At 50.4% G+C, this 27917-nt stretch overlaps 10 protein-coding genes across 10 annotated transcripts in view; 4 read left to right on the top strand and 6 right to left on the bottom strand.

The window, feature by feature from the left end:
• GUITHDRAFT_156495 (hypothetical protein) overlaps positions 1-4841 on the bottom strand; it is a 5669-nt gene extending 828 nt beyond the window's left edge. The window contains exon 1 of the mRNA XM_005818699.1: positions 3880-4841. Within this exon, the coding sequence (XP_005818756.1) occupies positions 4273-4821 (549 nt within the window). The 5' untranslated portion in view covers positions 4822-4841 and the 3' untranslated portion in view covers positions 3880-4272. The remainder of the gene's footprint in view (positions 1-3879) is intronic.
• A 1084-nt stretch (positions 4842-5925) lies between these two features.
• GUITHDRAFT_56020 (hypothetical protein) lies at positions 5926-6175 on the top strand (the record flags this gene model as incomplete). The annotated part of the gene is made up of 2 exons (XM_005818698.1): positions 5926-6023; positions 6073-6175. Coding segments are annotated over 2 exons (201 nt in total), but the record flags the coding sequence as incomplete, so codon positions are not given.
• Positions 6176-6265: 90 nt separating this feature from the next.
• Positions 6266-6967, top strand: GUITHDRAFT_82805 (hypothetical protein; the record flags this gene model as incomplete). The annotated part of the gene is made up of 1 exon (XM_005818697.1): positions 6266-6967. A coding segment is annotated over one exon (702 nt), but the record flags the coding sequence as incomplete, so codon positions are not given.
• Positions 6968-8796: 1829 nt separating this feature from the next.
• GUITHDRAFT_122038 (hypothetical protein) lies at positions 8797-11120 on the bottom strand (the record flags this gene model as incomplete). Its single annotated transcript, XM_005818696.1, has 8 exons — positions 8797-9204; positions 9248-9298; positions 9350-9733; positions 9784-9839; positions 9887-9924; positions 10144-10229; positions 10279-10347; positions 10416-11120. 8 exons carry the CDS (start codon positions 11118-11120, stop codon positions 8797-8799), a joined length of 1797 nt encoding a protein of 598 aa, XP_005818753.1.
• Positions 11121-11283: 163 nt separating this feature from the next.
• GUITHDRAFT_156494 (hypothetical protein) lies at positions 11284-12179 on the bottom strand. The gene is made up of 3 exons (XM_005818695.1): positions 11699-12179; positions 11546-11655; positions 11284-11491 (listed from the first exon to the last, which is right to left on the bottom strand). The coding sequence occupies exons 1-3, from the start codon at positions 12163-12165 to the stop codon at positions 11376-11378; spliced, it is 693 nt and encodes a 230-aa protein (XP_005818752.1). The 5' UTR covers positions 12166-12179; the 3' UTR covers positions 11284-11375.
• Positions 12180-14285: 2106 nt separating this feature from the next.
• On the top strand, positions 14286-15695 carry GUITHDRAFT_160344 (hypothetical protein; the record flags this gene model as incomplete). Its single annotated transcript, XM_005818694.1, has 6 exons — positions 14286-14315; positions 14773-14842; positions 14891-15188; positions 15241-15315; positions 15359-15410; positions 15461-15695. The coding sequence occupies 6 exons, from the start codon at positions 14286-14288 to the stop codon at positions 15638-15640; spliced, it is 705 nt and encodes a 234-aa protein (XP_005818751.1). The 3' UTR covers positions 15641-15695.
• A 42-nt stretch (positions 15696-15737) lies between these two features.
• Positions 15738-16014, bottom strand: GUITHDRAFT_122035 (hypothetical protein; the record flags this gene model as incomplete). Its single annotated transcript, XM_005818693.1, has 2 exons — positions 15738-15819; positions 15872-16014. The coding sequence occupies 2 exons, from the start codon at positions 16012-16014 to the stop codon at positions 15738-15740; spliced, it is 225 nt and encodes a 74-aa protein (XP_005818750.1).
• Positions 16015-17265: 1251 nt separating this feature from the next.
• Positions 17266-17632, top strand: GUITHDRAFT_122034 (hypothetical protein; the record flags this gene model as incomplete). Its single annotated transcript, XM_005818692.1, has 3 exons — positions 17266-17328; positions 17385-17512; positions 17566-17632. The coding sequence occupies 3 exons, from the start codon at positions 17266-17268 to the stop codon at positions 17630-17632; spliced, it is 258 nt and encodes an 85-aa protein (XP_005818749.1).
• Positions 17620-18236, bottom strand: GUITHDRAFT_91156 (hypothetical protein; the record flags this gene model as incomplete). The annotated part of the gene is made up of 5 exons (XM_005818691.1): positions 17620-17728; positions 17774-17834; positions 17888-17951; positions 18002-18049; positions 18099-18236. 5 exons carry the CDS (start codon positions 18234-18236, stop codon positions 17674-17676), a joined length of 366 nt encoding a protein of 121 aa, XP_005818748.1. The 3' UTR covers positions 17620-17673.
• An 8008-nt stretch (positions 18237-26244) lies between these two features.
• On the bottom strand, positions 26245-27197 carry GUITHDRAFT_122033 (hypothetical protein; the record flags this gene model as incomplete). Its single annotated transcript, XM_005818690.1, has 2 exons — positions 26245-26356; positions 26407-27197. The coding sequence occupies 2 exons, from the start codon at positions 27195-27197 to the stop codon at positions 26245-26247; spliced, it is 903 nt and encodes a 300-aa protein (XP_005818747.1).
• Between the last annotated feature and the right edge of the window lie 720 nt (positions 27198-27917).

The following is a 27917-nucleotide window of genomic DNA, read 5'->3' as shown; positions in this document are numbered from 1 at the left end:
TAGAAGGTGTCGTGGAGGTTGCCAACAGCCTTGTCCAGGACCAGCTTGATCCATTCTGTAGGATTTCGCCCAGGAAAAACCAGGAATTCGGAAAAGTGGCTTTTTGTCAGTTCTCGATCTCCCAGTACCGGTTATGACTAATGACCCGGTGGTTTCCCCTGAATAAGGGGGTGGTGGTACCTGGATTGTTTGAGAGGGGTCGTTGAATTAGTTTTTAATACAGCGTGTTTTTGTTCAAATATCTCATAGCTATTTTTGTATGAGTCAGTTAGACATTTGTATTATTTGCGTTTTATTTATTTTTATATATATAAACACATACATGATGTTTACATATTGTTACCAGGAACTTCCAATCCCGTACAGAATGTCACAACATACCTGTACTGCTTACCCCAAAATCTATGTGGGGAGGGTGGAAATCGTCCCACCGCAGCCAAAGAGGATTCATGTTTGGAATGGCATCATTCTACAACAGAGCATGAGATTGTGATGATTGAGCAGAGTCTCTCGCGATCCCAAGCACTCTCTTTCTACAAGCAACACTGCATGGCAAGCAAGGATGCGAATTTCACCGTCAATGGGGCTTTGGCATGTTACATGCCGGGAGCAACACAACGCAAGGAGTTGTCGTCATGTGTTTGTCTAGGATAAATCGTATCCTCCTCATGTTTGGAAAGTTTTGAATAGCCTTGAAGATTTTCCTGCAGATGACCAGTCATATTTACCTTCCCAACCCCTATGAAGCACATTCTGAGGTTTACTCTGAGGTTTACACAGGATTTCTGTCAGAACCTGCAACAGTTAACATGGACACATGCAAACGTATGAAGAAGCATGGACACATGTAAATGTATGAAGAGGATGTTGCTTCTTCGAAGATGGTATGGAAAGACTCGTGACAATGAAGAAAGTTTGGGCCAGGAAAAATTTGAGGAAATTTCCCAAATGCGTTAAGCTTTCCTCATAGCTGCATTGTACCATCAATCAGATGTAGGTAGCCTCATTTTAAATGTTCTAGGCAGGTGCGAAGCGGATGTTCTCCTATAAAATTTATGGTCTACGATACTGATTCATGCAACACTTGAGATTTTCTGATCGTAATAATCAGATTGTCAGAGTGTGTTTCCATATGTTAGATAACCTCCTCCACTCAATATGGTAGATTGAATTTGAGCTTAATGATAGTTTACTAAACCAAAGTTGAGGGTCCTCTCAAATAAAGATTGGTTTAACATCTCTGCATCTGAGCAGCAAGTGTGCTGCTTTTCGCTGCAAGTCAGATGTCAAGCTTTGCATCAACAATAATTTTCTGCGACAGAGCAATTATTCATTTGAATTCAGGAATATATATGTCAAAATCAAGCCTGCATGCTTTTCTTGCTGGAATTCTATCTGAAAGTCTCTTGAGAAGCTAGTCATCTCTGCAGAGTATCTGTGAACTCTCCAGCGCGCAGTGTTGTAACAAGGGAAGTGAAACAGGGAGATTATCCGTTTGAATGTTCTCACAACGATCATTGGGCTGCATGGCTTCCAGATATCTGCGATACCTTCTGTGTCATTGTCTCTCTCAACTGCTTCTCATCCAATGGTCCACATCAGCAAAGGACAAGGAGGCAGCAAAATAAAATATTTTGGAGGAAAACTCTCATTGAAAAACTCAAAGCACACATGTAAGCTTCCGAATCACACATCCGTCGCAAGCCTTCCAGCACACATGCATGTTGGGCTTCTGATTCACCTGTGTCATTGTCTCTCTCAACTGCTTCTCATCCATGGTCCACTGCAGATGGTTTGCATCATGCCAGCGGTAAAGGACAAGGAGGCAGCAAAATAAAATATTTTTCATTTTGTACTGTTATATCGACAAATAAAAATTATTCTAGTGAACATTTCAAATCAATTTCGTAAGGTCTCAAATTACCAGGTACAAATAACTGAAATCCCTAAACCACCCCTCGATTCCCAGGGACTACCCTACAAGATAGCGTATATGCCTACCTGCCCAAAATCCTACAGAATGATCGGCTCGCTCGTCCCCGCCTCGTTCAAAGAAGCTGCATCTTCGATGACTGCTGACAGCTCGCTGACAAGCTGCATGTCCTCTTGGCTTGACGGAGATGCTGCCTCCATTGTGATCCTCTCCAGGTCTGTAAACTCCAGCCACTCTCCCTCGCTCTCCTCCTGTCGCTGCGCTGCGTCGCTGGTGCCCCGCTGACCAGCCGCCTCAGGCTCCTTGTCGAAGCCGACTGCTTCGAGCTTGGTTGCTGCGCCTTCTAGAGAGAAGGGCAGCTGCTTCATCATGCATCGAGCATCCTCCGTGGAGCCGAGGAGGATGCATAGCTTGGACCCGTTCCAGGACTTGGTGTTCAAATCCTCCTCCATGTCGATGCCTTCAACTTTGATCTCGAGCCTGTTAGCGATCTCCAACAAGACTCTCTTGACTCTTGCGATGGACGTGTTGCCGCCGTTGCACAGCCCCTCCATCTCCTTCCTCGTGAAGCGACCAGATGCCGCCGTCGACTTGATGATGATCTTGATCTCCTTGCCGTCCTTGCCGCCTGCCTTCTTCTGCATCCTTGATGCCTTCTTCAACTTATTTCTGGACACAAAGCGATCAGCTGTCAACTCGACTGCGAGCGCCTCTCTGATCTTCGGGTCCTCGCTGAACAGAGTCAGGTGTACTCCCTCCATCGCTTCGCTCTCTCGGAAAGCTCGAAATGCTGTATCATTCGCCTCTGGGCAGCTCGAGGAGACGATCCACTCCACCTCCCTCTGTCTCCAGATGACGTTGGCCCCTACAGCGACGAAGCCTTTCTGACCTAACTTAAGCCTTTGTGGACTTGCTGTCCTCAGGCTGGCGCCCCAGCGACCAGCATGCCGGCCAGCGGCTGGAGTTGGACCGCTGCAAGGGACTGGCGCAGCAGCTGATAGCGATAGACGGCAGCTATCTCAGCCGTTGTCATGCCGCCCAAGGTTAACAGGTGGGTCAGCTCTGCCAAGCTGCCCCCTTTGCCCCAGGGTCCTCTCTTGGCTCGAATCTTGAAAGATCGATCGTGCACGATGCTCACATGTACAGCTGTGAACCGTCTTGCGACCATCGATCGCGAAGTCCTCTCTTCCCTGCCAGAGCTTCTCCGCTTGTGCATTGCGGAGGAAGGAAACAGTCACCGGGATCTCCTCAGCACTCGCTATCTCGGGTCTATACGGAGCCTTCCACATGATTGCTTTACTCTCTTGCACTGAGTCTACGATCAGTCCGATCTCTTCGAATTTCTTCTTCAACTTCTCTTCATGGTTGACATACACCGAGGAGATGCCCAGGAGAGTCATGGAGATGAAGGAAGTCACCTCGTTGCCTGCTGAGGCGGTGTATGTCTCGACCTTCTCCTTCTTGGCTTCTTCAATCTGCTGCATAAACCACTCTCTGGATGCGTCACTCCATCCAGTCATTGCTTCTTGTAGAAGCTCACGTCGTGCCTGCTGACATGTCGAGCGGATGGCTTCTGCGATAGCGTCGGGGGTGCATCCCTCCGGGGACAGCCTTGCAAGCCTGGGCTGTCCTGCTGTTCGGATAACGCTTCGCGAAGCTCTTCACCCTCTCGACGAGATCAGCTTCGAGGACAGAGGCATCCACAAGTCCGCTCTGCGTGTATTGGCATGATCTCCGATACAGCAGGTTGCGAACATTTTCATCATACTGAAGAACCATACTTAGAAAGCTATTTGAAGTATACAAACCTCTCGCTTGCAGCTTCCTTGGCGCCCTGGCGGCTTCCCCTACACCTGGCGAGGAGCCATGCTGCCCGGAAAATAACGGCGCCTGCCGAAAATAACGGCGCCTGCCGAAAATAACGGCGCCTCCTAAACCCTAAACCCTTAGAATGCTAGAATGTTGCTCGGCCTCCTTGTGGGCTTTTGCAATTTGATCCTAGTCTAAAGAGGTGCGCGAGCACTGGGAGTACACGGCCTACAATGCGAACCCTGCTTCTGAGGTCTCTTTCTACTTTCTACTTCTGCTGTCTTCTCTTGGCTTCCTCAGCCTCAGTCAGGAGAGTTGCCTCTCCTCACCTTGAGCCTTCGGTCGCCACCTACTCCTCCTCCCTTCAGCTTCCTCAGCCTCAGTCAGGAGAGTTGCCTCTCCTCACCTTGGCCTTCGGTCGCCACCTACTCCTCCTCCATTCAGCTTCCTCAGCCTCAATCAGGAGAGTTGCCTCTCCTCACCTTGGCCTTCGGTCGCCTCCTACCTTCTCTCCTTACCTTGAGCTCAGCTCAAGCTCGGTACGGGCTCGCCCCGTCTTCTTCCTCGCCCTCGCCTTGCTCTTCCTCAATGTCTTCCTCTTCTTCATCATCTTCCCTCATCTCCACCCGCAGTCGGTCCTTCTTGTCCACCTTCAGCGAGCAGGCCAGCACATGCATCTCTGCGAATTTACTCAGTGCTATGAACAGGAAGCTAAGAGATCGACGCTCGATGTCGTCGCTCTCCGCCTCCTGCTCAAGCTCAGCAGCTGCCGTTGCCCGTGGCGAGAACGCGCTGCCCCTCCTTGCCTTCTTGCTCTCTCCTTGCACGCGAGTCCAGCGCTTGCTCTGCAGCCACTTCCCCAGCTTCTCCTTGAGAACGTTGCGTCCCACTCCCTGCTCCTCTGGCGTCTTCGCCCACTCTCCCAGCGACATGAACTCCAGGCTCCCCGGAGAGTAGAAGGTGTCGTGGAGGTTGCCAACAGCCTTGTCCAGGACCAGCTTGATCGGCTCGCTCGTCCCCGTCTCGTTCAAAGAAGCTGCATCTTCGATGACTGCTGACAGCTCGCTGACGAGCTGCATGTCCTCTTGGCTTGACGGAGATGCTGCCTCCATTGTGATCCTCTCCAGGTCTGTAAATTCAGGCTCCCTCGCTCTCCTCCTGAGCTGCCTCAGGCTCCCTCTAAACCCTAAACCCTAAACCCTAAACCCTAAACCCTAAACCCTAAACCCTAAACCCTAAACTCTAGAAGGAGATGGTAAGGAAAGTGATTGGGGTACCTCACACCAAAATGTTGATGATCACTGAAACATTTTCAAGCGTGGAAGAGGCCTATCTCGACTGAGAAGCAAGACAATTACTCAGAGACATGCACACGCGGCAGGTGAATCAGGAGAACCCATTGCAATATCGCAGCAGGCAAGAGGATGTGAGGAGTGCGGAGTGAGCATTCCAAAAATGTTGAGGTCTTTACTAACTCGAGGGAGACCAGAGCAGCGTGAAAGATCATACCAGTGATGGATGGAATACTCATTCTCCAAACCTGCAATCAAGTAATGAACGTACTCCACTGCGACAGTTGGGTTTTAAACTGAGAAGACCTAATGAAAAAGACACAATTTCGCTCATATCATATTCTAGAAACTCTTTCCAATTGAGATGTTGAATCAAGATAGATAGTATAATGCAGTGAAAATTGAACAGAAACTCAAAAATATCATGCGCGCCATTTCCCGGGAAGGCCAGTACCCCCCCCCCCCCCAGCAATGGCAAGTATTCACCCTATCTTTGATCTATTCAGAATACCCGTAGTAGGACTACCCCCACCCTTCATTTTCAGGCCCCTCTAAGGCAAAACCATCTGAAAACGGCAAAAAGGTGCCGAAGGTTTGTGTCACTTAGCCACTAGGCGCTTGAGTAAAAGGCATCCAGTCAAAAATAAAATCATTGATAGGTAGTCACATTTGTAGTTGCGATGGGAGAATGGTGAACATGTTAGATGGTCTTAGCAGGACAAGAAGCGAGGAACAAAACCACATCAACAAGGCAATAACATCAAACCTTGCAATGAAAGAATCAAAAGAAAGCTCTCTATCCTATTTAAATCAAAACCCAGAGCACTTATAAATCAAAGCAAACCTACAAGACAGATGAATGAAAGCCACAAGCGGGAAGATGCAGATCTCCCCTTCTCGTTTGTTTGTCCCATCACAGGTGAGGTTATGGAAGACCCTGTTTCAACAGCTGATGGCTACTGTTATGAGCGACGAGCAATCGAAGAATGGTTTGTTCACACCCCCCCGGATACACTCAAGCTAACTCAGTTTGCGCAGGTTGAAAAGAAGTAATCTGAGTCCTTCGACGGGCCTTGAGCTTCAAAATCAAAATCTCATTCCCAACCATGCAATAAGAACAAGCATTCTCGAGTGGTTAGAAGGTAAAAAGATATCGCAGATTCAATTCTCGTCGCTTGAGCTCTCAACCTTTCTTGGCGTCCGGCAAGGCAACCAGGTGTACAAAGGCAGCATGAAGACAAATCAAAGCCAACGACAAGTCACCGTCGTCAAATTGCATCCTCTCTGCTGCGTGGAGCAAGTTTCGCTGCTCATGCAGATTAGCAGACATCCCCGCCTAGTCGAAGTGCTTGGCACGAGCTTCAATCAGAACAGCAACTACCTGGTGAATGAATTTTGCTCTGGTAAAACGTTACAGGAAAGCATCAAAACTAAAGCTCTAAGCCTGACACATATGAGGGTCATTCTGCTTCAGATCGTAGCAGGCATGGAAGCTTTACATGGCGGCGGCCTAGTTCATGGGAATCTTTCGCTAGAGAACATTTTATGCTTGCGGTTAGAACAAGAAGACATCTCTTCAACGTCCATCAAACTGTCGGATTTCGGTTTGCTCATGCGGCATCCAGCGCAAGAGTCCAGTGTATCCTCTCTGCTGCCGCCGTCTCCTGATCCGCCCTCGGTTTCCTACCGCCGCAGGTCGCCTGAGAGCATCAGAACTTCAACGTTTACAGCTGAGAGCGACGTCTGGGCCTTCGGGGTCGTCACATGGCAGATCTTGTCAGATGGCATCGAGCCTTATTCTCATTGCTCCAAGGAAGACCAAGTGAAACACGCCATCCTATCGGGAGTCAGACTGTCCAAGCCCAGTAGATGTCCTGCCGACCTCTGGGAATTGATACTTTCATGCTGCCAACAAGTTGCTGCATCAAGACCCAAGTTCAGCAAAATTTCTTTGACTTTCTTGCTTACAAACATTTCTAACGAAGAAAAAATTTCATCTGCTCCTTACCTGCCACAGACAATCTCTCAACTCCAGCATGAACAAAGAGAAAACCAGAAATCTTCCAGCAGCTTACGAAAGAGAAAAGGGAATACAAAGGCTACAGCCCGTCTGTCGAACATCATGGCAGGGAGAGAACAGATCAAGTCTATCACAATCATCAAAAGTGATCGCCGAACAAACATGATCAGTTTGGTGGTCTTGTTTCTCATTTTCCTCATCCTCTCCCATTACTCAGATTACATTCGCAACGCGGTCGACGCGGCTGTCAAGCAGTCAAAATCGAGATACTGCGATGAATTTCTGCCGATGAGGCACAAGGATTTTACACCCGCAGAAAAGGTCAAGTACATGATCAACCTCGTCGCTCAGGACTCAAGCAATCTTCAGCTCGTTGGCTGCTCGTTCAACGAGCTGATTCTCATTGAGCCCTTTCCCCTTGTTTCTCAAAGGTTGCTGCAGTCTAGAGAGTACGAGGTGCTGATCAGCACGATGCGAAGGCACATGGAAAAGGCACAAGTGAGTGAAGTGATGAAGTTCGGAGGAACTGCTAATGCTTTCGTAGATACAAGAAGTTGGGTGTCAACTGATGCGGAAGATGATCAGTAGGATATGAATACGATGATTCACCATGATTCATGTATGACATTTTTTCAGGATCTGATCCATCGGCGAAGAGAAAGCAAGGGGAAGACACTGGAGTTGAAATGGCCTTAGATGCCATCAAGATGCACCTCAACTCTGCGACTGTTCGTCTCTTCCTCTCTATCATGCAAGATGACATCTGGCACAGGTCAGTGATCACTGTCTGGAAACCATCGCGACGCTGGTGACCAGGAACGAGGGAAGCAAGACAAGACTCGTCGCTGGCAGCGGAATCGACCTCCTGGTCAAGCTCATGGAACTGCATGGCGGCAGCGCGGCGGTGCAGTCAAGGTCGTGTTACGTGCTGGGCGTGCTGGCCATGCACGAGTCCGTCATCAAGCGCATCTATAAGATCGGTGGCATCCCCAACATCCTCTCTGCCTTCCAACGATACCGCAAGGATGAGAACGTGGTTGCTAACTGCAGCTTAGCCCTCGCCAATATCGCCTCCTGCTGCGGGACAAGTCAAGACATCCTGCTTGGCGGCGGGTTGGAGAGGCTGCTGGAGGGAATCTCGAGGTTCCCGCTCAATGTCTTGGTCTTCTCGCGAGCTTGCGAGGTGATGGGGAACATGGCGGCCGACCAACGGTTTGAGACTGTCTTCGCGAGAAGCAAGGGGGTCCAGACCATCATCAGGGGCATGCGATTGCTGTTCCACATGCAAGAAGCTCAAATCAGCGGGTGCCGCGCCCTGCTCAACCTCGCGCACAATGACAAGAACAAGTGGGCGATCTTCGAGCATGGCGGCACCGATCTTATCCTCGCGTCCATGCAGCAGCACCCGAGCAACGCTCGAGTGCAGATGTTTGGATGTTGGGCGATACATAAGATGATCTTCAAGAATGAGACCGTAAGGAAGCACGTAGAGGACATCGGGGGAAAGAAAATCATTGCACGGGTCATCAAAGACCTGTCTGACGACTCTTCTCTCCTGGTAATGCATCTTCATTCCAATTGCAACTGATCTACTTCGACAGGCTCTATGCATCCCTGCTCAGCAAACTCTCGCTCAACAGCAATGATCTGCAAACAATCACCTTCCCTTGTTTTCCCTACCCCTCCTTTTGCACCTCCTCATATATCCGTGACTTATCGTCTTCATGTCATTCATAAAGGTTTTACTGCTTACGGTTGAGAAGCGACACGAGTTGAATCGCAGGCGCAAGGAGGAAACCGAGTCCTCCCTTCCACCTTGGCTTGTGCCTCCTCTCCCTGTCCCTCAACGCCTCTTTGCCTCTCTCTTGCCTTGCCGCCAAACAGCTCGACGAGGCTTCAGGTTGACCGCCAGTGAGCGTCATGTTTTGCCTACTCGCCGGGAGATTTTCTTCCTCCTCTTCCGTTTGATTGGATATGCTCTCATAGCTTAGCGCCTCGTCCTCTGCCAATTGGGAGGACGGGGCGGGAGATCGCTGAGTATGATTGGTCACCTTGAGATCCCGACGAGATTCTCCAGCAAGTTTCATCACATTCGGCCGCCTGCTGGAGTCGAGCTGTTGGACTAGATGGGCTGCATCGGGACGAGACAGCTGTAAACATGCATGACTGAGGGGTACCAAGATGATCGCATACCTTTGATCCTCCTGCTCCCCCGCCTCCTGCCTCTTCTCTCAGCTTCTCGCACTGTTGAGCACCAATGAGTCCATCAAACCGGGAAAGACGCAACGCCTCAACCTCTTGCGTGAGCTTCGCCTTGTGCAACTCCAAGCGCAGCAGCTGCCGCTTGAGCTCCTGCAGCTCCGCAACCTCCTGCCGTCGACTCTCAAGCTCCTTGCGCAGGTAGCGCGCACTGCTCGACTCTTCCGCGTCTTCACTCCGAGTCAAGTTGGGGACTCTAGCTGAAGATCGTGCAGGAGAACTAGGGCAGCAGTCGCAAGCTGAATGACGAGGCAGATCCTTCATCGGTAGGTGGAGAGGCAGCGAAAGTTTTCCTCCTTTCCAGTCCGAAAGGAATTTGCCGAGGCCTTGAGAGTCAAGCCCAACAAGCTGATTCATCGTGAGCGGCTCTCCGTCACGCCTACTGCAAGCAGCCCAAATGAAGAAAAGCAGACCAGGAATCTGAGCCAGCTCACGTCACCAACACGAAAAAACCAGCAACTGTGCCTCACCTCACACGATAGAAACCGCAAAGAAATGCCAGAGAAAGTCAGAGTACTCTTAAATCCTGATACGCGTCGTGAGGTCTTGCAAAAAGAGATGAACACTGCTTACTTTCATCCACCGCCATCTGTTTAAGAAAGGACCAAGTACTATACAGACAAGAGAAGGAAGCGTAGACCGTCTTGTAGACATGTCAGATGGGATAGAAGGAGGCAAACGAGACAAACGAACAGGAACGAGAGGAGACTGGAAAGCATAACCGCATTGAGAGAACTTAGCAATCAACCAGCCTGCAAACAGAGCAGAAAGGACTGATTTTGATAACCTTGGTGCAGGTCATACGGCACTCAAGAAAACTGTCGACTCACCGCAACCCCCAGTGACAAGCCATGATAGACATCTCTGCGATTGCTGGAAACTCGCTCATGCTTGGCAACAGAAGCTGCACAACAAACTGACACGTCGTCACAAAACCTCCAGGTAATGAGCAAGAACATGCGTACTTGAGAGTACAACTTCAGTACAGGAATAGCGATGAAGAAATCTACAAGAATTTGGACAGCAACAAGCATCTGAACAGCAAGAATTAGAATCCGATTCAAGCAGGAACATAGGGCAACTGTTGAGGTTGTGAACACACCTGACTAGCAAGAAAACAATCCAACACGATTCCAGAGATTGAGAATCTGTCTACGAGACCATCCTTCCTCTTCATTTCGATGACCACCACGTTATCCAACATGGACCTCCACCTGAAGTTATTGTCTTTCTTGACCATATTTGTTTCTTTGTCCTCGGTCTTCTCGTTTCCACCTCCTCGTATTCGCAGAGTTTCGTCATTCGACCCAAGGGTAATCGTCGGCCAGCTTCGAGTGTCGATTTCTTTTACATCACCGTTGTCTTGGATGTATCTTATCAGCCCCTTTCCTCTTTCTCCATCACCTTGAGAGTCTCTGATGTCTGACATTGCTGTCTCCTCCCATCTTGCTCTCTTTAGCTTCTCGAATCCGTCAATTGCTCCTCCTCCTTCTCCCCAGCCTTCCCGTCTTAGAACGTCTTCCTTCCTTTCCTCTTCCATCTCCACACGTCGCCTCTCTGATGCTACTTCAGTTGGCCAGAAGTCCCGCCTCTCCTCTAACCATCGTCGCAGACCAACCTTTCTAACTATCATGTGCTCCATGGCAGCCGCCAGTTTCCTTTCCTCAGCCCAAACATCTCCAGTCCCCTTTGCTGTCGGTCGTCTCGAGCTTCTCGGGTCAAATCTCGCAGCGCCATGCATGACTTCATGTCTTGATCCTCCTCTTCCTCCTCCTACGAGCGCCTCTGCCGCCCCCACCATCGCCATTGCTGCTGCACACGTTCTCCACCCCATTCCCATGCCCCACCAACATACGTTATTTCCGTTACTGAATGCTAGCAGCTCCGCCGGTCAGTCCGCCGGTGATCACACGCGGGCCTGAGACTCTGAGGCCCGCCCCTGAGGGGGCCAGACACTGACAAGTGCCGGGGGGAGCAGAAAGTTTGGCTTACATTTGGTTCAAATTAATTCGTCCTGAAACATCAACTAGCAAAACTCCAATGACTCCCTCTAGTTCTCCCATCACTCATCGCCTCCGAACTCCCCAAGGTGACGGTCGATATCCTTGACAATGGAGGAGATGACGTTGCTGTCGGGGATGGAATAGGAAAGCTCTCCCATTAGACGACTTCGCACCTCTGAAAGCAAGACTAGCTGTCAGACACCCTTTGTCGATAGATTCAGCAGCAAACCTGAGAAAAGAGCCAGGTGGACATGGTTGGAGGAGTTCTCCGAGGCGGCGATGGACAGCTCAAGTCGTTGAATCTTAGCTTCAAGCGCAGCTCGCTCGCTAGCTCGAGATCTGCAAAAAAGTGAGAAAACAAGACGGAGCTGTAAAACTTTACCTTCTCTCAGCCATCAGCTCTTCTCCAACAGCGGCAGCTCGCTCAGAGCTGCTCCACTCTTCTGTCTGAACAGCAGCATTGGTGTACCTGGAGCGATCAGACCCCTGGTGAGGCGTCGACAAGCTTGCGTCCGGCTGCTGAGCTAGCCTCTGTTCCAGCGCGCCAACAATATCATAGAGTTGTCTACATTGCTCTGTTCGCTTTGAAAGAATCTTTTCAGACTCCTTAAGAGCCTCTTCTTTGATTTCTAGCTCTTTCTTGGTTCGCTCTGCCGTTTCTTGCACAGCCCTCAGCTTTGCGGATGTTTCCACGAGCAACTTCTCTTTCACGTTCGACTTCTGCGATGCTCGCACAAGGGCGTCGGTCAATCTCTCAATCTGCGCTGCCATGCGACCAGGGCTTCCCATCTCGGCGTCCTGGTCTACGTTGGCACTCACGTTGGCGCTATCCGAAGGAGCCTTCATCATGTTCGACACGTATCGGCCTGCTGCATCGCTGATCTCTCCTTCCTCCCCATGGTCCATCACGATCTTGTTCGATCTACCGTTGACGGCATGCCGCCCCAATGGCAGCAACGACTCATTCAAGTTGTTGGAATATTGATACTCTTGAAATTCAGCCACCGACATGTCAAGGTCAGCATCAGGCTGCCTGACAGTGTCCAGCAGCCACCCAGCTCGCAGCGCTTCGGTCACATAAGGAGCGAGGGCTTGCGCCAGCAAACGCTCATCACGCTCGACCAGCACGTTGTCGATGCGGGTGAGATACCCATTCAGCTGCATGATTGTGACCATCAAACGGTATTGCGGGTGAGCAAAAATTGGATTTCCTTCCAACCAAATTTGCTCCAGTCTTGGTTGTTGCTGGAAGCCACGAAAAGAGTACAACACGTTGTTTTCCAGCCTGATCTCCTTGAGTTTGGGTTGTTGAGGCAGATGTTCGAAATTTGTCAACAAGTTATTCTGAAGATACAACTCAACCATGTCCGTCTGCAAAGTCATGCCCTTGAGAGAGGTGAGAGCCTGATTACGGAGAGAAACAGCTCCAAGACCGCAGAGAAGCCTGACAGTCTCTAATGAGCGTTCAGGCCCCACGACTTCCGAGGCTGAGTTCTTTTGAAGCTGAGTCCCGTAGGCAAGACGGAAGTGTCGGAGGAGGCGGTTAGTGTCCTGCAGCATCAGTTTCGTGTCCATGGATATAGAGGGCGGTGAGGAAACAGCGAGAGCTGCCTGGTAGGCCGCCATCCGTTGCTTGGTTGCCTTAGTTTGTTTCACTAATGTACACTGTGTCAAAAAATGCACAGCGAAGGCGGAAGGGTTTAGAGAAAACAAAGTTTCGTAGAGGAAGGACATCACCTGGAATCTTAGTTTTACTCTTCTGCCTGAGTTCAGGGGGGGGGGGAGGCTTGAAGGGCTCTTTGCAGGAGAAGACGAGTTGATCGTCATCTTCGACCTCGTAGAAATGTCTCACTTGGTCTCCACTGGGCAGCCGAAAGACAAGCCGAGCAGCGGCGGGGAGAGAGAGTTTCTGCGCAGCCGTATCAAGAAGAAGCTCCATGTTTTCAGGAAGCAAAAGCTTGTAGCCAGCCTTGTCATAATGCCCGTCATTGGCATAGAGATAGACAGTTTTGCCCTTGCTGGTGTCGGCTAGCTTCAACAATCTCTTAGAGACTGGACCGGAAGTTGGTGTCTTCTTTTCCGCAACATTGCTTCGAGGTGTATGCTTCAGTCTATCCGGAATATTTTCGTGGACGGGAACATAACGATCTGAAACCCCTCTCGCGCTCTTCGGACGTTTATCAAGCAAGTTCGGCTTATCCAGGTCAAGATGCAGATCATCAAACAACTCGTGTTTGTCGTAAACACGGTTTCTCGCACCATCTTCATGCACACTCGGCTGCTCTTGTAACGCTTTCTTTGTTCTCTGCGCTACTTCCGTCTTGAACTTTTCGAACGATATGAAGGACAAGGAATCTGCCATCTCCTTCCTTGGGATTGCCAAACCCTCGATATTCCTTTTAATGATACATCTGTAAGAAAACAAATTCAGATTTGACTTTGATCCTAGCCTGTCCAATTGATAGTTCTGTAACAATTTAGAAAGAAAACTGCTGAAACGTCACATAAACAACAATGCTTGAGATCGTCGGTCAAACTAAACGCTAATCTGTAGTCGCTGTCTCTCCACCATCTTCAAAGCTGCAGAGACATTTCTATCTCTTCTCTATATCATTATGTGATTTCAACCAGTTTGAGAGGTTTGTTACTTGGTCTTGACTTCTGCTATGAAGACATTTTGATCTAGAACTGATACAGTTCAAACCTTGACTCACTGCTTAGACATAAGATTCACCATGTTTCTATCTTTCATCTGATGATCGGCTGGCATCAAAGAAGTCGAAACTTCTAGTTTCTTTCTCTATCTAGCATCCTCTTCCCTCCTCCTGCTTTCTTGCGCCAACATTTTCAGCATCTACTCTACTAAAGCCTGCCATCCTTGCAGTTTGAAGAGTTCCGTTACGAACGCAATTTTGCTCGTTACATAAAAAAAACCGTTTCAAACCGGTACACCGCCAGCGCTGTACGCAATGCCAGGAACCAAGCTCTGGTTGGCGCTGGTAAGATAACAAAACAGAATGGGAGCGAAGAGAACATGTGATAAGTGTGTACATGTAGGATATGACGAGGGCAAACAATGTGTAAAAGTGAAGGCGTGAAAATAGCAGCGACCCAGCGATAGCTCAAACACTCCAAATGATTGGCTGACAAAGTTCGATGCTAAGAAATCATGGAATCATTTTAAGTCACCCATCCTGTCTTACTCCATTTGGACGATAATTCATCATATGTCACGCGTTTGTGTTGCATGATTGTTGTTAACATAATATACGCGATTCAAACTTCGGTTAAACACTTTGTTCCAGTGCAAGAGAGGGAAATCTTAAAACTATGTGCATGCTCTCTGTATCACATGATTTACATACTTGAGTGTACAAATTCATAACGACAATGAACATTCGAATGTACAATATTGATAGCATCTCAAGGCTAATGAGGCAATCTATTGATGTCCAGGAAAGCAACCCTGAGGTGATAACCACTTTCAGTCACAAGATTGGATGTCCTCCAACCTGGCAGTTTCATGGTATTGTACTATTTGTTCCTGGAAGGCCATTGAATGGTGTGTTGTCAGATGTGTTCGGCACTGATCCTGAACTGCTCGCAATGGTGCCAACACCTGTCGTCGCAGTACTCTTCTTATTTCCATTGACTCCTGAAATAGAGCAGTTTGCAACAGACTCTGTTGAAAAAATCAAAAAGGAAGGACAGTCTGTCCCTGAGAGTCTTTGGTTTTGCAAGCAGAAGATCGGCAACGCTTGCGGCACGATGGCTGTACTACACGCGTTACTCAACTGTCAAGAATCGATGGAGATCGAAGGCTGGGCAAAGAGACTCTACGAGAAAACAAAAACAAAAAGTCCTGACGACAGGTGCACGTTATATATTTTACAGTACAATACTAATGTTTTCAATGCTCTCCAGGGCTGATGAGTTGAATGAAGACACTGAGTTGGAAAGTTTGCATCAGAGCGCAGCGGAAGAAGGCCAAACGCAAGTGTCTTTGATCCTTGCTTGCTTTGCATGATGAGTTGTTTGACAGACAACCACAAATGGATGATGTTGACTCTCACTTCCTCTGTATCGTACATAAGGTATGTTTTGCAATCTGAATGATGGTGCTCCATGTCAACAAGGAGTGTAGGACGGCAGCATGTACGAGCTTGATGGACGGAAGCCCTTTCCTATCAACCTTGGAAAATCAAGTCCGTCTTCCCTTTTGCAGGATGCAGTCGGGAGTATCAAGGAGAGAATCTTTGATCGCGAACCAGGGCAGGTGAACTTCTCAATCATGGCTCTGGGACCAGCCCTGCCATTAGATTGAAATAGTAACAAGACTTTCATTTCAATTCAAAGATGAAACATAAGCAATTTGTTTCAAAATTGTCTCTCTTTCATTCACAAGCAAATAGTGATAAAACTTAGGTACCAAGTGGCATCAGGGGGGAGAGGGTGGCAGTGTTGGGGCTGAAGTGCATGGCCTTAGCCGACTGCCATGGCAATCTGGAAAGTTCAGGTTAGAACAGAAACCTCACAACTTACAGTGAAAACTTACTGGCGTCTGTGGGAGTTGACGTTGAATGGAAGACCCATTCCAATGTCAAGCTTGGTGGTTTGCTGCTCAGTCGCCTTGACTTGAAACAACTGCTCAGTCTTCTGGGTCTTGTCACCCTGTGCCTCCACGAACTTGCTCCACATCTATCATAATACATCAGTAATAGCAAGGCTAAACAGCCAATTTGAATGTTTCAGAAAAGTGTTCAAACGCTTTCAGAAAAGTATGTGAATGCTTCAGAAGCGTTTATGATTGCTTAGAAGATAATTTGCAAAAGAGGCAAAGTGAATGGTCGAGGAACGTAAATGGATACTTGAGCAAAGGTGTTGGAATGTTGCAAGAATCGCCTATGTATCAACAAGACAGCCTTTTCAAGTCATGAATGCGATTAAATGATGAACGAGATAACTTGGCAAACGAAATAAAACGATTGCGCTTCGACGTTTGGTCGTCAGATTATAGGATCTATCATGAAGCAGCATTGCATCGATCTATCTAAAACTAACATCCTCGACATTTCTCCCCCTTCTCTCCGCATCTTCTGCTTGTACGCTTTCTGGCATGCAGACGAACCGCGGTCTATTTCGGGAGAATCTGAAATAACGGATACTTGTAACGGTAAAAAATAGATCGAATCGATGGTAACGGTATAACGGTCCGTCCGTTGAAACTGACGCCGGGAGGCGTTGACTCGCAAATCATCCGATCGCAATCACAATGATCAGTGACCGTAGTACAATGATGATGATGGACTCGGAGGCATGCGATGCTGCGGCTGGCAGCGCCGCCGCTAACTGACGATCTGAGCCAGCGCTGGATCAGCCATCCAGGTCGCTGCCGCGGTGGCCGCTGAGCCTCCAACGGTCCACTGTCAACTTGCCAAGGGCAAGTTTGAAAATTTGACTCTCGGCTCGCCGAAGGTTGATCCGAGCGGCGAGTAACATGGGCTCAGAGCTAGCGCAGTGCTGGGATCAGAAAACAGTGGATATGATGACTAGTGAGTCATGAAATGATCAACCCGTTACTGCTCGAAGCCTGACTTGAGCGTCCTTTAGTTTATCACTGCCGAGTTTAAAAGAGTAAGATAGATAGCTTCATGTTGACGGAAGCCTTGTGTAAGGATGCGTTGAGAATAGTTGCTGTAGAGCGAAATCCTTGTGAAAATTTGCTCGCGACTTCAAAGTTGATCGTTCCTTGTTGTTCTGAATTTCTGAACAAAATGGGAACTTTCCACAGGTTTGAAGGTACTTAGGATTGAATATAAATGTCCAAGATTGTTGGAGCAAATGTTGCAAAAATGTGCAGGTTATTCCGAATACCCTTGCGTTCTTTGCAACCACACATGTACTCAATTATGTGTTTGTCTCTGCAGGGAAAATGCGTATTATGCCAAAATGGAAACAGCAAAGAAAGAAACCTTGAATCTGCGTGCGACAGCAAAATGGCACGAAGGGCAAGTGTGTACTAGTCATATGTTTCACTTATTGGCCACGACTGATGCTGATGGCGACAGGCAGTCTCTAGCATGTCCGGAGGCCTGATTAGGAAACAGAGAGAGAGCGACATCAGGGACGAGATCCGGCTGCAATCAGAAGAGCTGAAGGTGCGGAGGAAACAGCAGATGCTCGAGCTCTACAATCGGTAAGTTAGACAGGCCGATCATCTCAAATCTATTCTAACGAAAAGTCGATTAGGGAATCAGAAGCATTCGAGCGCGAACTGAATGAATTGGGACTTGCTCGAGCGATGCCAGAGATTTGAAGCATTTCTTGCGTTTTGAAAGCTTTGAAACAGACTTACAATCATATTGCTAGAGCAAAGCATTTTGCAACACAGTACATGGTTTTCTCCTCCCATCTAATTGCAAATTCTCAGTTTCAAAAACCAGTCCGTTGTAGTCACCTAAAGCTGGCAGATCCATCGTTAGCGCTATCCCAGAAACAGCTGGCTGCTGTGTGCAAACCTGGAGAAAGTAATCAATTCTCCGATCCTACTCAAAGAAATCATATCTCTGACCTGCACCATTTCTTTGAACTATAACACAAGTAACGACATATTTGAAGGGCTTGCTCAGAGCAATCTGAAAATGTATGACAAGCGATGCTAAAGAAAGAGTTAAAGATTTGTCACCAGCCTTTTTGTGCTTTTCTCACAAATGTCATTGATCCACTGGCCAATCTAAACAAGTTGCATCACAGACAGATCTCTAGCAAGCATTCTTGATCACTTTTGAGTGTTCATATGTATGCTGTCCCAGAGTCTCTTCAACGCATTCTTTGAGGATGGTTTTGATTTGATCTTTATCGAAGGCAGTCTGCAAACCAATGTCAAATATTGAAACAACAGAAGAATGATGCCTCGTCATTGAAATCCATTTTTCTTCATGCACTAGGTTATTGTATCGAGAATTTCCAAACTCCACCTGCAAGTACATAATAAGAAGTACTATTGCGTTTTCAAGTGACCAAGTCCGGAACAACAGCAAATGAAACTTTGTTGAGGAAAAAACAGCAAATGAAACTTTGTTCAAATATTTGGCCTATCATTCGTGAGATGATGATTTCAGGTGCTCTGAAATTTGTTCCTCGAGGGTCATAACAGTGATCATCCTCCCTTCTCACTTCATTAAATCATCTTGTCTAACATTGTATTGCATTCATTTCATCAGCTTCTACTCTTCCATGTCTTCTCTCGTCTCTCTTCTTCTGCATCTCGCGTCTCTCTGCATGGTTTCCTGCCACTCCGCCCACTCGGCGGTTAAACCGCATCTCACTGAGTGTCCGGGCCCGGGCCGTGCTTCGGCCCGGCCCCGCCCGGCCCGGCCACACTGTCACTGACAGGCTCCGAGGCTCGGAGTCCGGGTCGGAGCCCGCCGGCCCCCGGCTCAGACGCTCAAAACACTCAGTGGGGCTGAGTGCGGGCGGGCCCGGCCCGGGCCGCGCGCCGCGCCCCGGCGCTGATCGGGAGTCGGACTCCGTGACGGTACTACTGGTGAAAAGTGACCGATCGCTCGCACAGGCCCGGCAACTTACTGAGATGTCTTGTCTCCGACCGGGCTGGCGGCCCGGCTGATCCGAGTTGTGAACGCATCCGGTCCAGGATCTTTTGAAGTTCCGAAGTTCAGCGGCTATGTGCGCGGCCGGGCACAGACGGTGGGAGTTCGCTCCGACCTTCAAGTTCGCAAATGATCGGAACTTGACTGTGAACTGAGGGTTAGTTCTCATCGGGCCGTCAATTCTCTACTCGCCGTATGACCTGTGCTTCTGATTCAACTTGAGTACAGCTTCAGTGTATTGGCGATGATAGATTCAAGCTTCAGTGTGTTAGTGATGATAGATTCAAGCGTGTTAGTGATGATAGGTTGATTCAAGCTTCAGTGTGTTAGTGATGATAGATAAGTTCAAGCGTGTTAGTGATGATAGATTCAAGCTTCAGTGTATTGGCGATGAAAGATGTGCCAGTTCATGTTTTAGCCTTCAATGCCCTTCAGACGCTCGCGCCGGGTCGAGTTTTTATGCTAAGGAACTGTGCCAGGCTCTAACATCAAACGTAAGTCAAAGTAACACGAAAAAAATAAAATTATGTTGCACATGCGCAGTAACGTGCTTTCAATCCCTGCGGTAAAATACTTGATTAAAACACCCAAACATGAATATGGCTGTCCTGTCCTCCCACAGTTACCTCGCCTGCCCCTTCCCTTTCCCCCTCCCCCTCATGTCCCTCTCTCCTCCCTCAGCTTCCTCCTGTCTCACACACTCCCACGTCATTGAGCATGAGCTTTATTCATATGATACACGGAGTGCTGATAACCTACATTCGGTCCCTATATACATCGTTATCTACATCTGTACACGTCGTCGCCTCTAAGGCGGTTGGAGCTGGCCCCGTCGCCTCCTCACAGCTGCATAGCCACCCCGTCCGCTGACTCGATCGTCCGCTTCTGCTGGATCATGAGGATGCTCGCGCGGAGGCAGGCCAGCTGCTTGGCCTTGGAGACGGTGGGAGCGTGTCGGTGCTTGTTACTGGGGGAGATGCTGGTGCAGGAGCTAGGCTGGGATGCAGAGGAGGAGAGGGGAGCGACGATGGTCTCGAGGGCAGGTACTTGCGCCATGGCGTGGTCGGTGGAGGAGGAACGAGAGGGTTGAGTGGAGGGGAGAGAGGGAGCTCTATTTGAGGGCAAAGGGCCACTGGGCCACGAGACCTGGGGGGAGGAGGTAACGTGAGGTCCGCAAGTCAGGTGGCATCCGGGGACAGGGCCTTACAGGAATATATGACAAAGCTTTTACAATCAGCGGTATCGTGACAGACATAGTTGAGGTGCCATGGTGGAAACATGACATTATCGAACCGATGCGTTACGCATAGGTATAGCCCTACCAGCCGAAGCATCTACAACTCTCTTAAGTTCGCTATCTCCCCAAGTCAGGCCTTGCTGACACCTCTTACTACACACCTGGTTTGTCCGTCTCGTGCTCTTTCCCGACATTTGACTGCCAGTACCTCACCTCTTTGGTCGCTTCCCCGACTTCGCTCCTCCAGATCTTGTCGCCTATCTCCACGTTGCTTGTTTGCACTTGGTTGACGCCAGCCCTTGTCAGCTTCATCCGTCAGCTCTTTAGCCTCGCCCTCCCTGCTTCATCCATGACGCAAGCTCTTTCCCTTGACACCGCCTACGCCCCCCACCCTGCCTCCCGCTCCTCCCGCCCACTTCCCTCCCCCGCCAACTCCAGCCAAGCCCGTCCATCCGCCCCCGCCATCCTGGACAAGGCCAGGCAGCTCGTATGTCTTCGCGCCAGCATCCTCATGATCCAGCAGAAGCGCGCTGTCTACACTGCCGACGGCGTACCCATGCAGCTATGACAAGGACGGACAGTCTCGCTGCGTGAGCGGGAGGAAGGTGTAGGCTATGCTGTACGTGTTGGAGGGAGACGGGACGCGATCGAGCATAGCTTGTATACTAGTGACGATGAGAGTAAAGTCAAATGTGTTGTCGCGTGCGCGTGCGAGGATCGCATCTAGACATGCGCTCACAGCTCGTGAGTGTGTAAACAGTCCTTGTACCGTTATGGGTGGAGGCGTGAATCAAGCATGTACCGCATGCATGAGATGGCGAGAGCGAGATATGTCATCACTTTCGTTGGGATCCTTGCTGAGTCGTTGAGCTCGTTTTGTAACTTTCTCAGCTGCTGGTTCCCAGCTCATTATCTGACGGAAGTTATCCGACAATCAATTTCGATATCCGAGGTACACTGAGATGTGCTGCTTTGCACTCATCAAGACATGACTGAGTATACAAACAAGGTAAATTGAGAATCTAAATGCTGCGTCGACCATGAGCCTCCTTTCAACCGGAATCAAGACTAAAAACAACGGCCCTTGACCCTGCAGGTCTCGCCCTACCCCCATTACCTCGCCTGCCCCTTCCCTTTCCCCCTCCCCCTCATGTCCCTCTATCCTCCCTCAGCTTCCTCCTGTCTCACACACTCCCACGTCATTGAGCATGAGCTTTATTCATATGATACACGGAGTGCTGATAACCTACATTCGGTCCCTATATACATCGTTATCTACATCTGTACGCGTCGTCGCCTCTAAGGCGGTTGGAGCTGGCCCCGTCGCCTCCTCACAGCTGCATAGCCACCCCGTCCGCTGACTCGATCGTCCGCTTCTGCTGGATCATGAGGATGCTCGCGCGGAGGCAGGCCAGCTGCTTGGCCTTGGAGACGGTGGGAGCGTGTCGGTGCTTGTTACTGGGGGAGATGCTGGTGCAGGAGCTAGGCTGGGATGCAGAGGAGGAGAGGGGAGCGACGATGGTCTCGAGGGCAGGTACTTGCGCCATGGCGTGGTCGGTGGAGGAGGAACGAGAGGGTTGAGTGGAGGGGAGAGAGGGAGCTCTATTTGAGGGCAAAGGGCGTGAGGTCCGCAAGTCAGGTGGCATCCGGGGACAGGGCCTTACAGGAATATATGACAAAGCTTTTACAATCAGCGGTATCGTGACAGACATAGTTGAGGTGCCATGGTGGAAACATGACATTATCGAACCGATGCGTTACGCATAGGTATAGCCCTACCAGCCGAAGCATCTACAACTCTCTTAAGTTCGCTATCTCCCCAAGTCAGGCCTTGCTGACACCTCTTACTACACACCTGGTTTGTCCGTCTCGTGCTCTTTCCCGACATTTGACTGCCAGTACCTCACCTCTTTGGTCGCTTCCCCGACTTCGCTCCTCCAGATCTTGTCGCCTATCTCCACGTTGCTTGTTTGCACTTGGTTGACGCCAGCCCTTGTCAGCTTCATCCGTCAGCTCTTTAGCCTCGCCCTCCCTGCTTCATCCATGACGCAAGCTCTTTCCCTTGACACCGCCTACGCCCCCCACCCTGCCTCCCGCTCCTCCCGCCCACTTCCCTCCCCCGCCAACTCCAGCCAAGCCCGTCCATCCGCCCCCGCCATCCTGGACAAGGCCAGGCAGCTCGCATGTCTTCGCGCCAGCATCCTCATGATCCAGCAGAAGCGCGCTGTCTACACTGCCGACGGCGTACCCATGCAGCTATGACAAGGACGGACAGTCTCGCTGCGTGAGCGGGAGGAAGGTGTAGGCTATGCTGTACGTGTTGGAGGGAGACGGGACGCGATCGAGCATAGCTTGTATACTAGTGACGATGAGAGTAAAGTCAAATGTGTTGTCGCGTGCGCGTGCGAGGATCGCATCTAGACATGCGCTCACAGCTCGTGAGTGTGTAAACAGTCCTTGTACCGTTATGGGTGGAGGCGTGAATCAAGCATGTAGCGCATGCATGAGATGGCGAGAGCGAGATATGTCATCACTTTCGTTGGGATCCTTGCTGAGTCGTTGAGCTCGTTTTGTAACTTTCTCAGCTGCTGGTTCCCAGCTCATTATCTGACGGAAGTTATCCGACAATCAATTTCGATATCCGAGGTACACTGAGATGTGCTGCTTTGCACTCATCAAGACATGACTGAGTATACAAACAAGGTAAATTGAGAATCTAAATGCTGCGTCGACCATGAGCCTCCTTTCAACCGGAATCAAGACCAAAAACAACGGCCCTTGACCCTGCATGTCTCGCCCTACCCCCATTACCTCGCCTGCCCCTTCCCTCCCCCCTCCCCCTCATGTCCCTCTCTCCTCCCTCAAGCTTCCTCCTGTCTCACACACTCCCACGTCATTGAGCATGAGCTTTATTCATATGATACACGGAGTGCTGATAACCTACATTCGGTCCCTATATACATCGTTTTCTACATCTGTACACGTCGTCGCCTCTAAGGCGGTTGGAGCTGGCCCCGTCGCCTCCTCACAGCTGCATAGCCACCCCGTCCGCTGACTCGATCGTCCGCTTCTGCTGGATCATGAGGATGCTCGCGCGGAGGCAGGCCAGCTGCTTGGCCTTGGAGACGGTGGGAGCGTGTCTGTGCTTGTTACTGGGGGAGATGCTGGTGCAGGAGCTAGGCTGGGATGCAGAGGAGGAGAGGGGAGCGACGATGGTCTCGAGGGCAGGTACTTGCGCCATGGCGTGGTCGGTGGAGGAGGAACGAGAGGGTTGAGTGGAGGGGAGAGAGGGAGCTCTATTTGAGGGCAACGGGCCACGAGACCTGGGGGGGGGAGGTAACGTGAGGTCCGCAAGTCAGGTGGCATCCGGGGACAGGGCCTTACAGGAATATATGACAAAGCTTTTACAATCAGCGGTATCGTGACAGACATAGTTGAGAGTGCCATGGTGGTACCATGACATTATCGAACCGATGCGTTACGCATAGGTATAGCCCTACCAGCCGAAGCATCTACAACTCTCTTAAGTTCGCTTTCTCCCCAGGTCAGGCCTTGCTGACACCTCTTACTACACACCTGGTTTGTCCGTCTCGTGCTCTTTCCCGACATTTGACTGCCAGTACCTCACCTCTTGGGTTGCTCCCCCGACTTCGCTCCTCCAGATCTTGTCGCCTATCTCCACGTTGCTTGTTTGCACTTGGTTGACGCCAGCCCTTGTCAGCTTCATCCGTCAGCTCTTTAGCCTCGCCCTCCCTGCTTCATCCATGACGCAAGCTCTTTCCCTTGACACCGCCTACGCCCCCCACCCTGCCTCCCGCTCCTCCCGCCCACTGCCCTCCCCCGCCAACTCCAGCCAAGCCCGTCCATCCGCCCCCGCCATCCTGGACAAGGCCAGGCAGCTCGCATGTCTTCGCGCAAGCATCCTCATGATCCAGCAGAAGCGCGCTGTCTACACTGCCGATGGTGTACCCATGCAGCTATGACAAGGACGGACAGTCTCGCTGCGTGAGCGGGAGGAAGGTGTAGGCTATGCTGTACGTGTTGGAGGGAGACGGGACGCGATCGAGCATAGCTTGTATACTAGTGACGATGAGAGTAAAGCCAAATGTGCTGTCGCGTGCGCGTGCGAGGATCGCATCTAGACATGCGCTCACAGCTCGTGAGTGTGTAAACAGTCCTTGTACCGTTATGGGTGGAGGCGTGAATCAAGCATGTAGCGCATGCATGAGATGGCGAGAGCGAGACACGCTATTGCCATCGCTGGAGCCTCACACAAATGTCAATTTTTGTTTAATGTGTTGTCTCTAATTTATTCGTTTTACGTTACTGTGAATTATTCTCCAGTTTTTTTAACCTGTTTTCTAGATTGTATCTTACCAAAATCGTATTGGAATGTGATTTGTGCTTATCAGCATGCCAACGCTTGTTGTGATGTCCACAATCCATCCATGCGACAACCAAAGCAATAAACATAAGAATATCGCGATTGTTTTGTCATAGCTGCATGGGTACGCCGTCGGCAGTGTAGACAGCGCGCTTCTGCTGGATCATGAGGATGCTTGCGCGAAGACATGCGAGCTGCCTGGCCTTGTCCAGGATGGCGGGGGCAGATGGACGGGCTGGGCTGGAGTTGAGAGGAGCGATGACAGGCAATGAATTGGAGATTTGAGGATGTGATCGAGAGGAGATGGAAGCGTCGAGTTGCAGAGCTTGAGTCATTGGCACTTCTTCAAACAGCAGTAAGAAGATAAAAGCAAGGATATGAGCAACACACTCAATCGGAACTTGAAGACAGACTGATCCAACAGGTTCGTGGTGGAACGGCAGGGGAACAAGAAGGCTGGCAGAGGTGGATGCTAAAAATGAAGAGGGATCAGGGCATATCACGATCACGATACCTGTAGAGGGTTGAAAGTCAGCAGTCATTGTCAAACACACCGTTTGAAAATTTTGCAAGATCTTGAAAGGGTCAGAGCGTTACCTCCTGTCATCTGCAGGTTACCTTGTGGTAAAAAAGATGAACGTTTTGCAACAGCCTGTAAGGCCCTGTCCCCGGATGCCACCTGACTTTCAGACATCACGTTACCTCTTGCTTGTTTGAACCACCTTGACATGTGACTTCCTGTCCCCGGATGCCACCTGACTTGCGGACGTCACGTTACCTCCCCCCCCCAGGTCTCGTGGCCCGTTGCCCTCAAATAGAGCTCCCTCTCTCCCCTCCACTCAACCCTCTCGTTCCTCCTCCACCGACCACGCCATGGCGCAAGTACCTGCCCTCGAGACCATCGTCGCTCCCCTCTCCTCCTCTGCATCCCAGCCTAGCTCCCGCACCAGCATCTCTCCCAGTAACAAGCACCGACACGCTCCCACCGTCTCCAAGGCCAAGCAGCTGGCCTGCCTCCGCGCGAGCATCCTCATGATCCAGCAGAAGCGGACGATCGAGTCAGCGGACGGGGTGGCTATGCAGCTGTGAGGAGGCGACGGGGCCAGCTCCAACCGCCTTAGAGGCGACGACGTGTACAGATGTAGAAAACGATGTATATAGGGACCGAATGTAGGTTATCAGCACTCCGTGTATCATATGAATAAAGCTCATGCTCAATGAAGGTGTCCCATCACACAAGCATAGAGGAGATCCTGAACAAGTTGACCTCTTCCGAAGAGACCGACAAGCAAGAAAGACCTTCTACAGGTTCAAGTACGGACTCTCTGGCATTAAGGTAGAAAGCTTGCCATCGAGAACAGCTGCCGACCAAGCGACAATGAGCTACAAGGGGAAAGTGAGGACCATAGCACACGAACTAGCAGATTCAATGATCGTCTCACCCTTGCAGCTTGCTTGTGATGTTGTTGGAGCACTTGATGGCCTGCAGGGCTGTCACAACACGACTGTTGCTCGTTCTTATCCCACCAGCTTCCATATCGATCCTGAGAAGTTTCGGGCCGCCGATCCTTTCAAAGACTAGAAGAGGACAGCAAGTCATGTTTCTCCCTTTCCTTTGCACGTGCACCTGATCGAACGCTCGCCAAAGGGATCACTTTATCCTGCCCGCCGGCCAAAAGGAGGATCTGCAGTAGGTGTCATCCTGGTTGTATGTGAGGAGCATGACGGTATGCCGGTGTCTCATTTTCCAAGGAAGACTTGACGGGCTTGTATGTGAAGAGAGAACGAAGAGAGGAGAACGTCGCCGCCCTGCCATCACGTCACAACTGAAGGCCGTGTTTCCACTGACTCTTGCTGACCACAGGCTCAAAGGGTCTCTCAGGTTGTCCTCGTACATCTCCCGATCATGGTGCCAAGCGCAGGCACCAGCTGCCCCGCAGTCGATCCTGTCGAACTGCCGCTCGAAGGAGATGAAGGCGGCGAGTGATAGCTGCGGGTCGAGCTCCATCAGCCTGGGACAGAGAGGAGGCAAACTCGCCTTGGCATCCCCGAACAAGACTTGAAGGATCTCCCCGACTATCCCCTTGACGTACTCAATCTGTGGGCGATGCTTCATCTCGCTCGGCAGCAGCACCCCGTTCACTACCATCCCTACCACCAGCGTGAGGTACAAAAGCAGCATGTCCAGCAGACACCAACCTGTCACCTCCTCGAACACGCTTCCTGCTTGGAACGCGACCTCTCCTCCTATCCCCTTGCCCACCAAGAAAACGGCTCCATCTCTCGTTGTGTTTTTGATCCACGAAGCCGCTTCACCGACGCTGGCGATCATCTCCTGCATCGTGAACTCCCCACGCGTTTCACTTCTCCCGTGCCCGGGCAAGTCGATGCCGTAGACAGCACAGGAGAACCCTTCCTTCTCGCACTGGTTGAAGATGGAGACGGCAGTGACCGCGAAGTTCCCAATGTGTTCAGACACGTCATGCACCAGAAGAAACGACATCCTCGAGTCTCCTGCCGGCTCCATCGCGTTGAGCATGCAGCCTGACGGCATTCGCTCCTGTCGCAAGCCCCCCGAAATTCCGTCTGCAGTCCATCTCCTCCCCTCACCTATCCCCACTCGCTTCACCCAGCCCTCTCGGAAGTCCATGCGCAGGAACGTGCTGATCCAAAACGCAACGGAAACCAGGAGGAAGAGGAGAAGGAGAAAAGAAACGCAGATCTTCATGCTCATCGTCACGGCCGATGCTCGAACCTCTCAGTCGTCACGCTCTCATCAGAAGAATCCTTTCAACGTATCAGACACGCACACCCTTCCCCTTCCTCCTCTCAGCCCCTCTCTGAGGACGAAGTCGCAAACTCCCTCACCAAGTTCCTCCTCCTCTCCAATGGAATGATTATGCTCCCCATCACATCGCCCCTGTCACTTCCACCACAAATGACGCAGCCACCACCACCATCGTAACGATCATCTTCCTCTACGCAAGTATACGACTACTCCTTGTCCTTATCACTCAATTTCCTCGAATTCCTCAACTCTTCTTTCCAATCAGAAACATGTTCTACACCTCCATCTGCGAACATAACAATCTTACCTCTCCCTGTTCCTATCTCCATCCCATCCTCATCTATTATCATGAGATAGTTCTCCTTTCCTCTTCTCTTCCCCTCTATTCCTCCTCTACTCCTCTTCTTCTTTCCCCTCTTCCTGCTATCTTTTCTCCTTCTCCTCTTCTCCCCTCTTCATCCTCCTCTAGCCTCCTCGCCTCCTCGTCTTCCCTCCACTCCACTCTCCTCGCGTCCCCTCCCCTCCTTTTCTCCCTCTTCTCTCATTGTCCTCGTCCCCGTACCCCACCCACCTCCTCAATTG

Source organism: Guillardia theta, assembly GCF_000315625.1.
Source record: "Guillardia theta CCMP2712 unplaced genomic scaffold GUITHscaffold_276, whole genome shotgun sequence".
NCBI classification, from domain to species: domain Eukaryota; class Cryptophyceae; order Pyrenomonadales; family Geminigeraceae; genus Guillardia; species Guillardia theta.
This window is presented reverse-complemented; position numbering and strand designations above follow the sequence as displayed.

Excerpts from the sequence above, each read along its gene's own strand:
- GUITHDRAFT_156494 (XM_005818695.1), bottom strand. The coding sequence starts at position 12,165 with ATGATGAAGGCTCCTTCGGATAGCGCCAACGTGAGTGCCAACGTAGAC. Across the intron at positions 11,656-11,698 it reads GAGCTGATGGCTGAGAGAAG|ATCTCGAGCTAGCGAGCGAG; the intron begins GTAAAGTTTTAC and ends ACTTTTTTGCAG. Across the intron at positions 11,492-11,545 it reads CCACCTGGCTCTTTTCTCAG|AGGTGCGAAGTCGTCTAATG; the intron begins GTTTGCTGCTGA and ends TCTTGCTTTCAG.